This window comes from Bufo bufo, chromosome 10, assembly GCF_905171765.1.
Source record: "Bufo bufo chromosome 10, aBufBuf1.1, whole genome shotgun sequence".
Lineage (NCBI taxonomy): Eukaryota > Metazoa > Chordata > Amphibia > Anura > Bufonidae > Bufo > Bufo bufo.
This window is the reverse complement of record NC_053398.1, coordinates 111155674-111171747: the sequence shown is the minus strand read 5'-3', so window position 1 is coordinate 111171747 and position 16074 is coordinate 111155674. Positions and strand designations below refer to the sequence as shown.

Sequence of the window (16074 nt, the reverse complement as noted above, 5' to 3'; positions counted from 1 at the left end):
AGCTCTATTTATATTGTATCAACATTTTTCAAGTCATTTTGCAGTAGCTTAATGTAATGTGATCACAGGTAACACTTAGGAGCATCGCTTTAGTAAACTGCACAAGGATGCTACACTTTCCATATTCACTATTCTTGACCTAGTCGATGTAAAACAGCCTGTGTTTTATGACATCTGTTTTCTGCCAGCATCCACATGTGCAGTCTATATACTGTATGGCCTGAGGAAGGGCTTCAAATAGCCTGAAACATTGCTAAAACTGTACTGATGTGCACGACCATGTTGCGCTGTTTGCGTTTTACATACTTTATCTATAATGCAAATATATTGAATTGAATATACGGTAACATACAAGAACATTATTGTATGTCTGGGTCTGTGCATTTGAACAGAACATGACTATTTTATTTCAAGTTGCTGTAAAATTAATTCTTGTAAAACCCAATAAAACACAAATTTACAAGAAATCCACATATTTGCAGCTCGTTGACATGGAGGATTGCAGAAATTTTTGATTATTATTATTATTATTATGCTCCTGTCAGATCACAGTTAATAAATATAAGCTATAAAGCTTATTAAACAGAAGAGTCTGGACATGTGTGTCATCTTGGAGGCTAGAATACACTGTACTTTCCATTCCATACAAGGACACTGCTTTGCTCAACGATCCTGTATGCTTTGGCGCTATTCATCAAAATATTACTGCATTTATAGTTATTTATGCCAGTACTTGTAGGTATAAGCTGTCCTCTTCAGATACTTTCTCCATATTCTGATCTGACATGTACAACCTCCTCCTCCCTGTTGCTCTCTCTAACACTGAGAGAAGGGAGGGGGAGAGCAGAGAGAGCTGCCCAAGCTCTGGTCCATTATGGTCAGAGCTTGGGCGTTTCGGAGGATCCTCTGGTGGGCCACAAGAAAATTTAGACTAGCTCCTCAGAATAAAAATAACTTTGTAATAAAAAGGTATGCAATTATCTGATGTTCCTATTCATTGATAGCAGTCAGAGATCTTAGAGTACTTTCACACTAGCGTTATTCTTTTCCGGCATTGCGTTCCGTCCTAGGGGCTCAATACCGGAAAATAACTGATCAGTTTTATCCCCATGCATTCTGAATGGAGAGCAATCCGTTCAGGATGCATCAGGATGTCTTCAGTTCAGTCTTTTTGCCTTTTCAGGATGGAGATAATACCGCAGCATGCTGGGGTTTTATCTCCGTCCAAAATTCCTGAACACTTGCCGGAATGCCGGATTCAGCATTTCAGACCGCGCATGCTCAGACCGCAAAAAATGTGAAAAAAATAAATGCCGGATCCGTTTTTCTGGATGATACCGGAGAGACCGATCCAGCATTTCAATGCATTTGTCAGACGGATCAGGATCCTGATCCGTCTGACAAATGCCATCAGTTTGCATACGTTTTGACGGATTCGGCAGGCAGTTCTGGCGACGGAATCCTCTGCCGCAAGTGTGAAAGTAGCCTTAAAAAAACAGATAAGAATTGATGCAAATCTTTTAGAGTAGATGCTGAAACCCCATCCTGTCTTACTCACGCACAAAGCTATCGCCTGGCTTGATAATTTGTTACATTGTATCAGTGCAGGTAAAGCCTAGAGTGCAGAACTTTTACTTCACAGAAAATTGCCTAGACTGGAGACATTGTTGCAAACTCTCATCAGCTAGAATTTATTACCCTTAGAAACCCTTTTTTGATAATATAGCCCCTTTCAATACGCAGTGAAGTTTATAGTAAATAGTAAGCCATCAAAGGGACAAAATAATAGGTGTGAGCAGAATAACAAGAATGCAGGTGCATTGCACAATAAGGTAAATTTATTTAATTATCATCAAGCCACATTTTTAAAGACACAATCTAACTTGGGATGCAGCCCTCTTTTTCATATTTGGAATGCTTTAACTTATTCAAGTGATCCTAAGACTGTATTTTGTAATACACTGTACTTTAGGTTAGTGGTAAATATTAGTATACCTGTGTATGTGTACAAAAAAAAATAATCTTTTTTTTTGTTTTAATTTATAAAAGGATCCAAAATGTAAAGAAAAATAAGCAATTTTCACAATTTTAATTTCTCTGTTTTGAGAGACGGAAAGCCATGCCTCACAAAGTAGTTAAATGAGTTGTGCAGGCAATAGGACATCAATATCTGATTTGTGGGGGTCCAAAACTCGGCATCCTCACCGACCAGCTGTTTCAGGCTGCTGCAGCACCTGAGGCTCTGTAGTGTACAGAGGTGGAGGCAGGCACCTTGGTACACTGTGTAGTGCCTGTGCCGGGTACTACAGCTCAGCTACCATTCAAATGACTGAAGGCCGATCTTGGGAAGTACACTGTCTGCCTCCAGCTCCATACACTGCACAGCCTCCGGTGAAGAGGCAGCCCAAAACAGCTGATTGATGGGATTGCTGGGAGTTGGAACCTCGCCAATCTGATATTGACCTATCCGGAGGAGAAGCCATAGATATCTGTAGCCCGGAGGACACCTTTAATTGTTTAATATTTACTATATGCTCACTTTATGTTGGCATCATTTGTCAAAGGCACTGTTTTTAGGGGGCATTAGGAACTTTAAAGCAGCAATTTAGAGAAATTCCCAAATCTATTTTTCAGGGACCAATTCATTGTAAAATGGCTTTGAAAATTATATATATATATTAAAGACGCACCATAAATCTTTCCATTTAAAAGAAGCTGCACCACTTAAAGTATTCAAAACAACATTTAGAAAGTTTGTTTACCCTTTAGATGTTTTGAAAGAATTAACACAAAATGAAAGTGAAATAAAATTTTTGCAGATGTTTGATCCAACTTTTTCAAAAGAGAAGTAAAACACTACAGTTATTACCCTGATTCTGCAGTTTATGCAAATGCCTCATATGTGACCCTCATAAATGAAGGAGAACCTGGTGGATTTATGGGCCTCCAGTTTTTAGGATTTTTTTCAGGCACCATTTCTGGTTTGCAGAGGCCAAAAAGATCAAATTTTGGAAACTGAACCCATCAAGGAATTCATTAGGGGACTAGTGAGCATTTTTACCCCCCCCAGGTGTTTTTTAGAATTTATTAGAATTTTGTCCGGCAAAGTTAATAAATTAACATTTTCCAGTAATATGTAGCTTTAGCTCAAGTTAATTCATTTTCATATGGGTTAATAGTAGAGAAAGCAAATTGTTACACTATTTTCACGAGTATGACAATATCCCATTACGTCCACTAAGGGACTTGAACTTACAATTGTTCGGTCACTGGTAAAAACACATTACACTACTTCTGTATTGTAATGTATTATACCTTTTGGCAGGGTCTAATCAGTTTCCATACATGGCAAGCCCAGAGGCCATTGGTGCCCATGGCCATTAACGGGACTCTGTAGTGGCCTGGTGAGATACACAGGGGGTCCCCTCCCTCTGTAAACCACTTAGATGCTATGGTGGCTATTGATATATGTTACAGCTGACATCCACTGCTAATGCACTGGCTAAGCTCCTGAATAGGCACCATCGCTGTAATGTAATGTACGGCACGGTACGCAAATGTATTAGCTGCCATAATGTACATTTACGGCATGGTGCAAGAAGCTGGTACATAGGATTTGTACTGTGTTCTAGCCCCCTGGTAACTGTCTTATTCGCAGTCTTGTTCAAATGTTGTTATGTCAAACTTATTCTATTAGAAACCATTAGTCCTCTGGCTATTTGGTGAACAATGTGAAAATGAAAACAATCTGGAATGAAAATAGAAGCGGTAAACTGGAAAAACAAAAAATACAATAATCCAGTTAAGAGACATTTAGTAAAAATTATCCTCATTCGGAATGATGGGTAAAACTGACATGGAAAAGAATTTAAAGGGATTGTCCCAAGAAAAATATTCTACAGTTCTCAAAATAGCATCGGGATCTGAATTCTTTTGCATAGACACTGAATTATTCAATACATTGTATCTGTATAGCGCCACCTGCTGATTTATTTTTTTTCCTTATTTGTTTGTCCTACTCACTAATAAGGCCGCACATGCTCAGTTTCATCCCTCAACTGCCTCCTGAGCTGTGATAGGGAGAGCATGGACACGCCTCCTGAACTGTGATAGGTAGAGCATGGACACACCTCCTGAGCTGTGATAGGGAGAGCTGAGACACGCCCTCTTAGCTGCAGCAGAGCAGACCCTCCCCTTGAGCTGTCAGCTTGATATAAATCTAGCAGAACAATGAATGAGATCTCTGGGTCCATGTGAGGTCCAGGGCTGGTTCTAGATTTGTTAGAGAGAGAGAGATTGTCATGTACTATATCTGGAATCGGCAACCTCCGACACCTCACTCTTTCAGGAACTACAACTCCCAGAATGCTTCATTCACTTCTATGGGAGTTAAAAGAACAGCCGAACATGTTTGCATGCTGGGAGCTGTAGTTTCACAGCAGCTGGAGTGCTGAAGGTTGCTGATCCCTGTACTATATGATGTATGAGTTTCATTTTTTTACATTGCTCATGGGATAACCCATTTAACAGTAGAAACTAGTGTCAGACTAGCTGCTAAAGCTAATAAAAGCATTTGATGCATCAAACCCGGCAAAGGTGCACATACGAAGAACATCATTTTTGGCACCGTTACACGAGAAAGACATAGCAGAGCTTGAGCAGCTCACATTGCCACTGAATAACTGGAATAGGTGGACTACAGTACCCAGAAAGATTATCGAAATGTGGGTTATTTAGTACAGAGATCTCTCCCATCATCTTTATTAATAATACTCTACAGTTTTTCTTCCATAGCTTTCACTTTTTAGCAGACTCTCTGCTTCACACTGAATTGCTCTGGCAGCTGGATCTGCAGCCGTTATCGCTGAACTCCTGACATGAACACTCATTTAAGCCATATTTTTGGCAGGTTGATAAGAATTTAGCTATAATGAGTGTTTATGAGCTGTCAGGAGTTCAGATATAAGAGCTGCAGATCCATCCGACAGAGCAGTTCTCTGATTGATTCAGTGTAAAACAGAGAGCCTGCCAGTCTGAAAATACACATAATGTGAAAGCTATGGAAGACTGTCGAAAATGTTTAATAAAGACCAGGTGAAGAAATGATTTTTAGCCCAAAATAAGTAAAACGCAAGGTGTTGATAGCCTTTAAACTACTTTTCTTACTCAAAGGGGTATTCTGGTTACAATAAGTTATGTCCCTTCCACAGTATAGGGGATAACGATTAGATTGATGAGGGTCCAACTGCAGGGACCTCCACCAATTATGAGAATTGGGTTCCCTGTACCCCAAAATGAGCATGCACACTGCCAATCTATTCATTCTCCATGGGACTGCCGGAATACAGGGAGTGCAGAATTATTAGGCAAGTTGTATTTTTGAGGATTAATTTTATTATTGAACAACAACCATGTTCTCAATGAACCCAAAAAACTCATTAATATCAAAGCTGAATATTTTTGGAAGTAGTTTTTAGTTTTAGCTACTTTAGGGGGATATCTGTGTGTGGGGGTGACTTTAACTGTGCATAATTATTAGGCAACTTAACAAAAAACAAATATATACCCATTTCAATTATTTATTTTTACCAGTGAAACCAATATAACATCTCAACATTCACAAATATACATTTCTGACATTCAAAAACAAAACAAAAACAAATCAGTGACCAATATAGCCACCTTTCTTTGCAAGGACACTCAAAAGCCTGCCATCCATGGATTCTGTCAGTGTTTTGATCTGTTCACCATCAACATTGCGTGCAGCAGCAACCACAGCCTCCCAGACACTGTTCAGAGAGGTGTACTGTTTTCCCTCCTTGTAAATCTCACATTTGATGATGGACCACAGGTTCTCAATGGGGTTCAGATCAGGTGAACAAGGAGGCCATGTCATTAGATTTTCTTCTTTTATACCCTTTCTTGCCAGCCACGCTGTGGAGTACTTGGACGCGTGTGATGGAGCATTGTCCTGCATGAAAATCATGTTTTTCTTGAAGGATGCAGACTTCTTCCTGTACCACTGCTTGAAGAAGGTGTCTTCCAGAAGCTGGCAGTAGGACTGGGAGTTGAGCTTGACTCCATCCTCAACCCGAAAAGGCCCCACAAGCTCATCTTTGATGATACCAGCCCAAACCAGTACTCCACCTCCACCTTGCTGGCGTCTGAGTCGGACTGGAGCTCTCTGCCCTTTACCAATCCAGCCACGGGCCCATCCATCTGGCCCATCAAGACTCACTCTCATTTCATCAGTCCATAAAACCTTAGAAAAATCAGTCTTGAGATATTTCTTGGCCCAGTCTTGACGTTTCAGCTTGTGTGTCTTGTTCAGTGGTGGTCGTCTTTCAGCCTTTCTTACCTTGGCCATGTCTCTGAGTATTGCACACCTTGTGCTTTTGGGCACTCCAGTGATGTTGAAGCTCTGAAATATGGCCAAACTGGTGGCAAGTGGCATCTTGGCAGCTGCACGCTTGACTTTTCTCAGTTCATGGGCAGTTATTTTGCGCCTTGGTTTTTCCACACGCTTCTTGCGACCCTGTTGACTATTTTGAATGAAACGCTTGATTGTTCGATGATCACGCTTCAGAAGCTTTGCAATTTTAAGAGTGCTGCATCCCTCTGCAAGATATCTCACTATTTTTGACTTTTCTGAGCCTGTCAAGTCCTTCTTTTGACCCATTTTGCCAAAGGAAAGGAAGTTGCCTAATAATTATGCACACCTGATATAGGGTGTTGATGTCATTAGACCACACCCCTTCTCATTACAGAGATGCACATCACCTAATATGCTTAATTGGTAGTAGGCTTTCGAGCCTATACAGCTTGGAGTAAGACAACATGCATAAAGAGGATGATGTGGTAAAAATACTCATTTGCCTAATAATTCTGCACGCAGTGTAATTGTGCACTGTACTCCAATATCTTTGGAAGGCCCATAGATAACGAATGCAGCGGTATGGCACATGATCGACCAGCGGCTCTATTTATTTCACAGTATGGGGCCCCCATTCTTATGATCGTTGTGGGTCCCAGCAGTCAGATTCCTACCGATCTAATAGTTCTAACTAGTTTTAGAAAACTTGTTGTAGCCAGAATACTTTTAAGGAAAGTTACAATCATTAAACCAAGTATAGCTGCTCGACTAAGAAAACAATGAGCAAACATTAAGTCACAACTATTCGCCCCAGGGTGTAGCTGCAATTTCTTCTCTGAGAAAGTAAATAAAATGTGTTTTTAAGGGGTTACTTGATTTCATCAGGATTTGCTATGTGGATGTATTATAAGACCTTGAAGTCTACACATTTAAAGTATTTGTTCAAGTAAAATGCATTACTGTATGTTCATATTTGACATTGGGTTTTAACAGGCTAAATGTGACGTGCAGGTATTCTGCTAATCTTCAAGTACGCATGTTATTTAGTCTTCTATTTGCATGGTTTGTAGGTTGGATTAAAACTAGCATAGCATAACTTCCAAATGGGAGAACTGGCACATGGTTAAACTCCATCCATGTGAACCATCTCCTGACAAGCTTAGATTTCAGACCACACCTTTTGCTTTGTCATGCCATTGTCTCAGAAGAACATCAGAAGCCCCACGATGATGCCTTCTGACTTAATAGACGTTCTCTGATATCTCAGAATTTAAAGATTAGACGTAAAAATGATATTAATAGAGATGGAAATTCTCTAAGAACGTCTTCTCTGGGCTATTCAATATCATTAATGAGGATGTCAAATGGGTGTAATGTGGCGTATTAAGGCTCCATTCACACATCCTCAATTGTGGTCCGCATCCGTTCCGCAATTGTTCTGAATGGGTGCAGACCCATTCATTCTCTATGGGGATGGAATGGATGTGGACAGCACACAGTGTGCTGTCCGCATCCGCATTTTTGGAGCGCGCCATCTATATTCCGGTCCGCGGCTCTGGAAAAAAATAGAACATGTCCTATTCTTGTCCACAATTGCGGACAAGAATAGGTATTTCTATGGGGGTGCCGGCCGGGTGTATTGCGAATCCACAATACACTACGGACGTGTACATGGACCCTAAGAGTGTCCGCATTATGACTAGAGATGATCGAATTCCAGGATAAATTTGATTCGCTTAACAGTCGAATTTCCTCGTGCTTCATGTCAGCTAATCGATTTAACCTGAAATTGTCTAAAAAACGAAAAAAATTCTAACTTACCGCCTCCATTTGCTCGAGACTGGCTGCCAGCCTCCATCTTGCTTCAAAATCCTGTGCGGCGCGAGATTACATCGCGAGCAAATGGAGGCGGTAAGCTCCCTGTTATTGCACCCGCTACTTACAAAAAAATGTGCTTCATGACAAAGTAATTTGTCACGAAGCAGATTTTTTTGTGAAATTCGGCGAATCAGCCAAATCAAATTTCTAAGAAATTCGCTCATCTCTAATTATGACTTCCTGACCTTGTACCACCCTCACTTCCAAACAAGCAAACATATCACCATAGGGTTCAATATTATGAATACTACTGCTATCTACCAGCAGCCCACTACTGTATGTCACAAACAAGAAACAGAGAGAGAAAATAAGGCTGAGTTCTTCTGGCCAAGTCACACTTCTCAATCCCCAGCTTGGTTCCATCTTATCCTTGAGATGAAGACTAGATTTATGATAAAGGCTATTACTAGGCTCCAGGATAACAGGAGAATTCTGAAGACCGTTTTCCATTAATTATTATCTCTTCTTTCCAGGGTGTGATTCAGGTTTTGGAAAAGCTGCTGCCCATAAAATGGATCAAATGGGCTTCAGAGTGATCGCAAGTGTTTTGGATCTTCAAAGCTCAGGTGCCCAGGATCTCCAAAAGAGATGCTCAGATAGGTTAACCCTTATTCAAATGGACCTGACCAAACCTGAAGACATAAAGAGAGCACATCAAATCATAAGGGATAAAACAGCTGATGTTGGTATGTATCTATGAATAAGCACCTACAGGACTATACATGGGACAATTTTGGCCATGTAGAGTACTTTCAAAATGGTTGTTGTGCTAAGTAAGCCCAGAACTGTATTGCATTTTTCAATTCTCCAATGCCAGTTTTTGAAAAAGTACATAAGATAGGCCTCAACTGGCCAACTTTCTCTCTTGTTCTTCCATTACAAAGTATGTATGTTTAGTTCAAAGCTTGAGGTACATGAGCCGCAATAGACATCTCTGACAACAGATAAAAAAAAAAAAATTCCAAAATGCTCAATCCTCATTTTTTCTGACAATCTGGAGGTCTCCATACAAATCAGATTGTCGTTTATATCCCTGAAAATTGATTGAGAGGAGACTTCTGAGTGAGACAGTTTCACTTTGGCATGTGCTCCTGAAGGTTACACACCTCATTCTTAAGGTCTTTTTGACTCCTCTTTTTTATCCAATGGATGTTTACTTCATTTCAAAACTGCATTCTCCGCTAATGTTTTTTGCCAGGGATCTGCGCAAAAGAAGCATGTGAATGAGTATGCTGCAGTTTTTGGGCCCTTCCCATTCATTTCAAAGGGAGATTCAGCGCAGATTCCACACCAAGATAGGCATGTCGCTGGAAAAAAAGTCAATGCTGCTTCCATTTGAGATGACTGGGAGGTTGTTTGGAGTCATTTTTTGGCAATGATTCTAATTTGTACTAACACATCAAAATCAGCAAAAATATTCAATGTGAACAGGCCCTTAATCATTCATGGGCCCCCAGAAATAGCCAAACACCGTACTCCCCTATTTCCAAATAGCCAAGCACTGCACCCTGCTATCTCCAGCACTCCCATAGAGAATGAACGGAGCGCAGGGCACATGTGCAGCCTGCCGCTCCATCAGGATGGGGGAACAGGACCCCCGTTTTCGGGACTGATCCCCACCAATTAGTTAGTTATCCCCTGTTGATAGGGGATAATTTGAAAACTTGGCACAACGTCTTTAGTTTTTAATAGAAAAAATTAAAAAGTAAAACGGTCAAAAATTCTTAAAAATTTGTTTTCTATGAATTTTACCTTTTGTGTCATCCCCATTTTCTCATAGGTTGTAAGCTCTTGAGAGCAGGGCCCTCACTCCTGGTGTTTCATTTGTATATTAGCCTGTAATCCTGTGATATCTACTTTGATTTGTACATGCACCATCTGAATTGTAAAGATCTTCGGAATATGGAGGCACTATAGAAATTAAGATTATTATTATAGTTTTCTTGTGACCTTTATTTGCCCATTGTATATGCATAATGGAAAAAACGCTTGTAATATTGTCAAAAATATTATCATATAAACATTGCAGTGCCCGGTTCTGGATTAGAAGAATGTTTTTGGAGGAGGTAGACTGAGGACAGGACCGCTAACTTGTTTTTCAACATTTCTTCCCTGGGAGAATGATTCATTAATCACTCCTTTTACTATACTTAATATAGTTTTTCTTTTAATGACTTCGTATGGCACGATGTCAGAAGGTTTTCAAATTCTAGTTCTATCCAGCAGGTGCAAAAGGAAAAACACTACGGCCTGTTAGCTCTTAATCCTTCTAACCTTTGCGGTTTCTGCCATTTTAAGGTTTGTTTTCTTTCTTCTTCTTGCTGTTTAGGGCTGTGGGCGCTGGTGAATAATGCCGGGTTCTGTGCTCACTTTGGAGATGCCGAGCTGTCACTCATGTCCACCTACAGAGGCTGCATGGAAGTCAATTTTTTCGGAACACTTGAAATGACCAAAACATTATTACCAATGATACGTTCCTCCAAAGGACGGATTGTGACTCTTGGCAGCCCTGCCGGTAACTATGTTCTCCTACCCCTTTCTTGGCCTACAGTATTGACCAGCTAGTTGTAATATAAGACCTGATCCACACTGGTCATATGGAATAATTTGTCATGGATTCTACTCAAAGAAGAAGTACCCTTTTTTTTTTTTTCTAAAAGCAAAAAAAAAAAATCTTCATTTCACCGCTTACAAAACTAGATCTTATAGATTGAGTAAATTTGCACAGACTGTTGAGACCTGCACTAGATTTATCACAGGGGTTGAATGATAAAGTTGGTGCAAGGCTAGAAACTGTTGACTACCTCAATACCAAATACTGATTGGCTTACAGAATTTTAGGCTAGAGTTGCAGAGCAATTTAGGCACTAAACGATGCATCTTAGGCCCCTTTTCTTGGGAAGCCCCCTTCCCGCTAAGATCCACAAATTTATTTATTTTTTCAAGCAGGTCAGAAAAATTTGGGTTCCAATCATACTGGGCAAGTAGGATTGGAAACTATAACTTGCCTATATGCATCCTATAGTTTTCCAGAGATCCTTGTGAACAGGTCAGAGGTGCTTGCCAGTGATAGTCACCATGCTTTATAATCCATGCCATACACATGAAGTCATTGCTAGCACCTACACATAGTCAGTTTGTTTTCAGTTCTTCTAATGTGAGCTACGTAGACTTTGATAAGAGCCTTGGGAGGAATATGAAGCCCCACACTCCAGAATTCTGGCTTCAAAAAGTTGCAGCAAAGGGTTTTGCCACACTTTGGGGTTACTTGTGCAAAAAAATGTTGCAAAATTTTGCATTTTTACACCACACTCTCCAATTTTAAAAATAATTATTACATGGGGAATGCTAGTAGTTACTACAACAGATCTGTCAGTAGAGGCGACAGGTCCTCTTTAAGGTGCTGTCAAAGATTCCACAGTAACTGAAATCACTGTTAGGTTGAGCTTGTTCATTCCACCAATGCAACCTTCATTATTTATGTCAAAAGTTTTGGTTGGATTTGCCCATTACACTAGGCCTCTGATTCTATCAAACTGTTTGCACCAACATATAACATTAATATACTAACCATTCCCTTGGTTTAATAGGTGAACACTCATTTCCATTTTTGGCTGCGTATGGCTCTTCCAAAGCTGCCCTGAGCCGAGTTATGGACACATTTCGTCATGAGCTAATGCCCTGGGGGGTGAAAGTCAGTGTGGTACAGCCAGGATCCTACAGAACAGGTATGAAACAATTCAGATCTTAATTCTTTAAAGGTATTTTCCTGAAGTACAATATTGATGGCCTATACTCAGGATAGATCATCAATGATTGGTGGGGGTCTGACTCCCAGCACCCGCGATGGTCGGCTGCAGCCTTCTGACAGTACAGTTCTGTACAGTGTATAGTGGCTGTTATTGCAACACAGTTCCATTCACTTGAGCCATGTGACCAATGAACGTGACGTCACTGGCCTAGGAAGAGGCTGAAGCAACAGGTGATCAGTGGGAGTACCGGGAGTCAGACCTACACCGATCAGATATTGATGCCCTTTAACTATGCATCCAAGAATCGTAATGGGCTTGAACAGGTCAGACAATATTCTGATGTGCTTCATTTATTAGACCCCAAGCACACAAATGTATTTTTTTTCTTCTGCATCTTTCTTCTGACCATTCATGTCAATGGAGCCATCAAAAAATCCTGACAGCACACCATCGGCCCTCAAAAAAGATAGAACATGTCCTATTCTTGCTCATTTTGCATACAAGGATAGGACATTTCTATAGACATGGGAAAAAATGGCAGCATGCACATGGCACCGGTATCCGTGGTTTATGGACCACGTGCACGAGGCCTAAGGCTGCTTTCACTTTTGTGGCTTTCGTCTCCAGCAGGCTGTCCCTGCATAGAATGCTAGGAGTCACCCTGACAAAAACCTTTGCATGCAACTCATTTTGTCCGGCTGATTTCCGGCATATTTGCCAAGTAGCTGCCGATTTCTGCTGGAACCCATAGTCAATGGGGTCTGGGGGGCAGACAGCAGTATCAGACGATGCCGAATCTGGAGAACTCCAGCAAGCTGTTCTCTGCTGGAACACCCTCCCAGAGATCGCTGCCGCAAATGTGAAACTAGCCTTAGTCTGATTTGCTCAGTCGACCCGTTAGTAAATAAACCATTAGGTGGGAGTGACATTGCCGAAGAGGATTGGAGGTTGATACATACCTGAAAACATTTTGTAACACTACTGGCTTTGCAGTACAGAATTTGAGATTAAAGGGATTTTTTACCCTCAGCCCCATGGTTAGACGGGGGTTCCTTGGGCCCACAAGAAAAATATATTCTCAGAACCCAAACCCCATATCATCAATAAAGTCTAATAGGTTTTGATGCAAATAAATTGACCCTAGTGGCAATTTATTGTCACCAAAGGCAGTGTCATATGACTTTTTTTCCTCTGGACCTTTGGGGCCTACTATAGTAACACAGCCTAAACCTACCAGAGGATCCTCTGGTACTCTTGTCGGCCATTTTGACACTGCTCAGCCCTCTTTCTGATTTACTATCTTTCCTTATATATGAACCCCAAGATACCCAGATGTCTGCAACTGCATCTGTCCTAGGGGGATTGGCTAGTGTACCATGGACCATGTGAAGGTGAACAACCCCATTATGATAGGCCCTTAAAGAAGTCCTGTAACTTTTGATTTCTTCTATTTTTAAATATCTGTTTTTCCAAAAATATTAAAAGGCGTAACTGCAGTAAATCCTTACTAAACAACTCATAAATGGTCCAGACATCTTAATTGGGCCGCTAGACCACAAAATATGAAAGTAGCTGAGATCCATCAGGCTATCTAAGGTGAACTGCCCTGTCGGTGGAGCACTCACTCATTAATCCTGAATAATATAAGATATAAATCATTTTAACTCAAGAGATATTTTCCTATCGGCAACACGATTACAGCGGCAGTAGACTGGAATAGAAGATTTTCTCTCCTACCTTTTTCTTTCTTCCAATAAAAAACATTTGATGTACCGTCTGACCACTTTGCACTCATGTAGCTTTGGACGTTACAAGGCTGGTCAATCTAATAGCAATGAAATTGGCAAACCATTTACGATTTGAAATGACATTTTGGCCGCCTTGTATTTTCACTTTATTCTATAATAACAACATGATTTCTACTTGGCTGCCAAAGGCTACTAATATAACGAACAACACGACTAACGCGGTCATTTCAAAAAGGTCAGCTCAATAAGACATAGGGGCAGATTTATCAAACCGGTGTATAGTAGAACTGGCTTAGTTGCCCATAGCAACCAATCAGATTCCACCTTTCATTTTTCAGTGCTCCTTTGGAAAATGAAAGGTGGAATCTGATTGGTTGATATGGGCAACTAAGCCAGTTTTCCTATATACTCGTTTTGATAAAGCTCCCCCATAATGTTTAGGTATAATTCAGCCGAAGTATGGGTAAGCAATCAAGGGTAAGGGCAGGGATAATAAGAGACAAAAGTTGTGTAGCCTTTAAGGGCGTGTCCAGGATCTTTTGTTTTTAAAGTCCTACTCCTACCTGTGAAGAGATCTTTACTTAAAGTGGTTATCCGGGAAATAATATTGATGACCTATCCACAGGATATGTCATTAATGTCACATCGGCGAGGGTCCAAGTCCTGGCTCCCCTGCCAATCGGCTCTTTCAGAAAGCTGTAGCGCTCACTCAGTTGCTTACTAAGAACAATGCCATAAATCGTATAGTGGCGGTGCTTTCCACTTTATAATTTTTCTTTGTGATTTTGCTTTTAGGTGCTCACGACAACAAAACGCACTGGGAGAAACAACACAAAAAGCTGCTGACAAGTCTACCAAGTGAATTGCTCCAAGAATATGGAGAAGAATATATCGGCGAAACCCAGAACTTGTTTCTCAATTATGGAAATACAGCAAACACCGACTTCAGCCCAGTGTTAGACAGTATCACAGATGCCATACTGTCCGAGGAACCAAAAGTGAAATATTATGCTGGCAAACAGCTATGGCTATTGTATTTCATTGGAATTTACTTACCACACAGTATCAGTGACAGCTTCTTCAAAAGTATCTTCGTAAAGAATAAGGCTATGCCGAGAGCACTTCAAAAGCAGAAGAACAACGAATAAGAGAAACCACCTATTGCCGTCCTTGAACATGGTCTCTGGGAACCAACCCGGTGATTTGCATTCAAGAACGTTGTATACAAGTCTAATTCCTTCTCATCTCGATTGAGGAACGTCTTCATAATTTTGTACAATACTGCAGAAAAAGCATCACTGAACATTGCTAATATGAGAAGGACATTTCTTTGTCCTGTCTGCATAATTAAAAGTGCTTGTCTAGAAGTTCTGGAAAGAGGTTAAAACATTTCTGATGAAAAAAATGTTGGTCTTTGCCGCCTCCATTGTGTCTTTCATTCCAGTGATACTTTCTGCTCTTGATTGGAATGGCCAAATGAAGAATATTTTGTAAATGTCATAAGTTATGGTCTGTCTAAAACACAGCAATGAATGGAACACTAAGCAATGAATGGAACACTAAGTGCTCATGTCATTCATTTGAGCTGATGACCTCATTATGATTTTGGTCATTTTTGTGTTATGTCACAGATCTGGCTTGTCTATCTTTTCAGTTTTCATGATTGTTATATAATTGTTATATTACATTTTTTTTTAAATATGGTTATGCCATGATTGATGTTTTTTTATTTTTTAAATGAGACACCATATAGTACCTGACATCCTCTTTCTAACAAAGCTAGAACCAGCCCTGTACCTCACATGGATCCAGAGATTTCCACGTTCATTGCTCCAATTGTTCTGCTACATTTATTTCAAGGGCATATCCTTTCACAGGAGGCATGTCCTTTCTGCTGCATCTCTGTCCCTATGTCAGAGTGTGTGTTCTTTCTGCTCCAGCTCTCTCTCTATCAGAGCTCTGGGGAGGTGTCCTTATGATGTAGCTCTCTACCTATCACAGATCAGAGGCGTGTTCTTTCACAGGAGGTGTGTCTTTTCTGCTCCAGCTCTCTCTCTATCAGAGCTCTGGGGAGGTGTCCTTATGATGTAGCTCTCTACCTATCACAGATCAGAGGCGTGTTCTTTCACAGGAGGTGTGTCTTTTCTGCTGCAGCTCTCTCCCTGTAACTGTCACAGCTTCTAACAGTAGATATGGCTGGTAGCAGTTGAGCAATGGAAGTGAGCATGTGAGACCACCTCGATAGGTGGACAGCAGGAGACACCATTATAATAAAGTGAATATCTCATAACTGGGGCATGTTAGTGCAAAGTAAATGATAAAA

General features: G+C 40.6%; 1 protein-coding gene across 1 annotated transcript in view; it reads left to right on the top strand.

The window, feature by feature from the left end:
• HSD11B2 (hydroxysteroid 11-beta dehydrogenase 2) overlaps positions 1-15472 on the top strand; it is a 30865-nt gene extending 15393 nt beyond the window's left edge. Inside the window, exons 2-5 of the mRNA XM_040410110.1 lie at positions 8725-8937; positions 10581-10766; positions 11842-11979; positions 14547-15472. Of these exons, the coding sequence (XP_040266044.1) occupies positions 8725-8937; positions 10581-10766; positions 11842-11979; positions 14547-14899 (890 nt within the window). The 3' untranslated portion in view covers positions 14900-15472. The remainder of the gene's footprint in view (positions 1-8724; positions 8938-10580; positions 10767-11841; positions 11980-14546) is intronic.
• Positions 15473-16074: the final 602 nt, after the last annotated feature.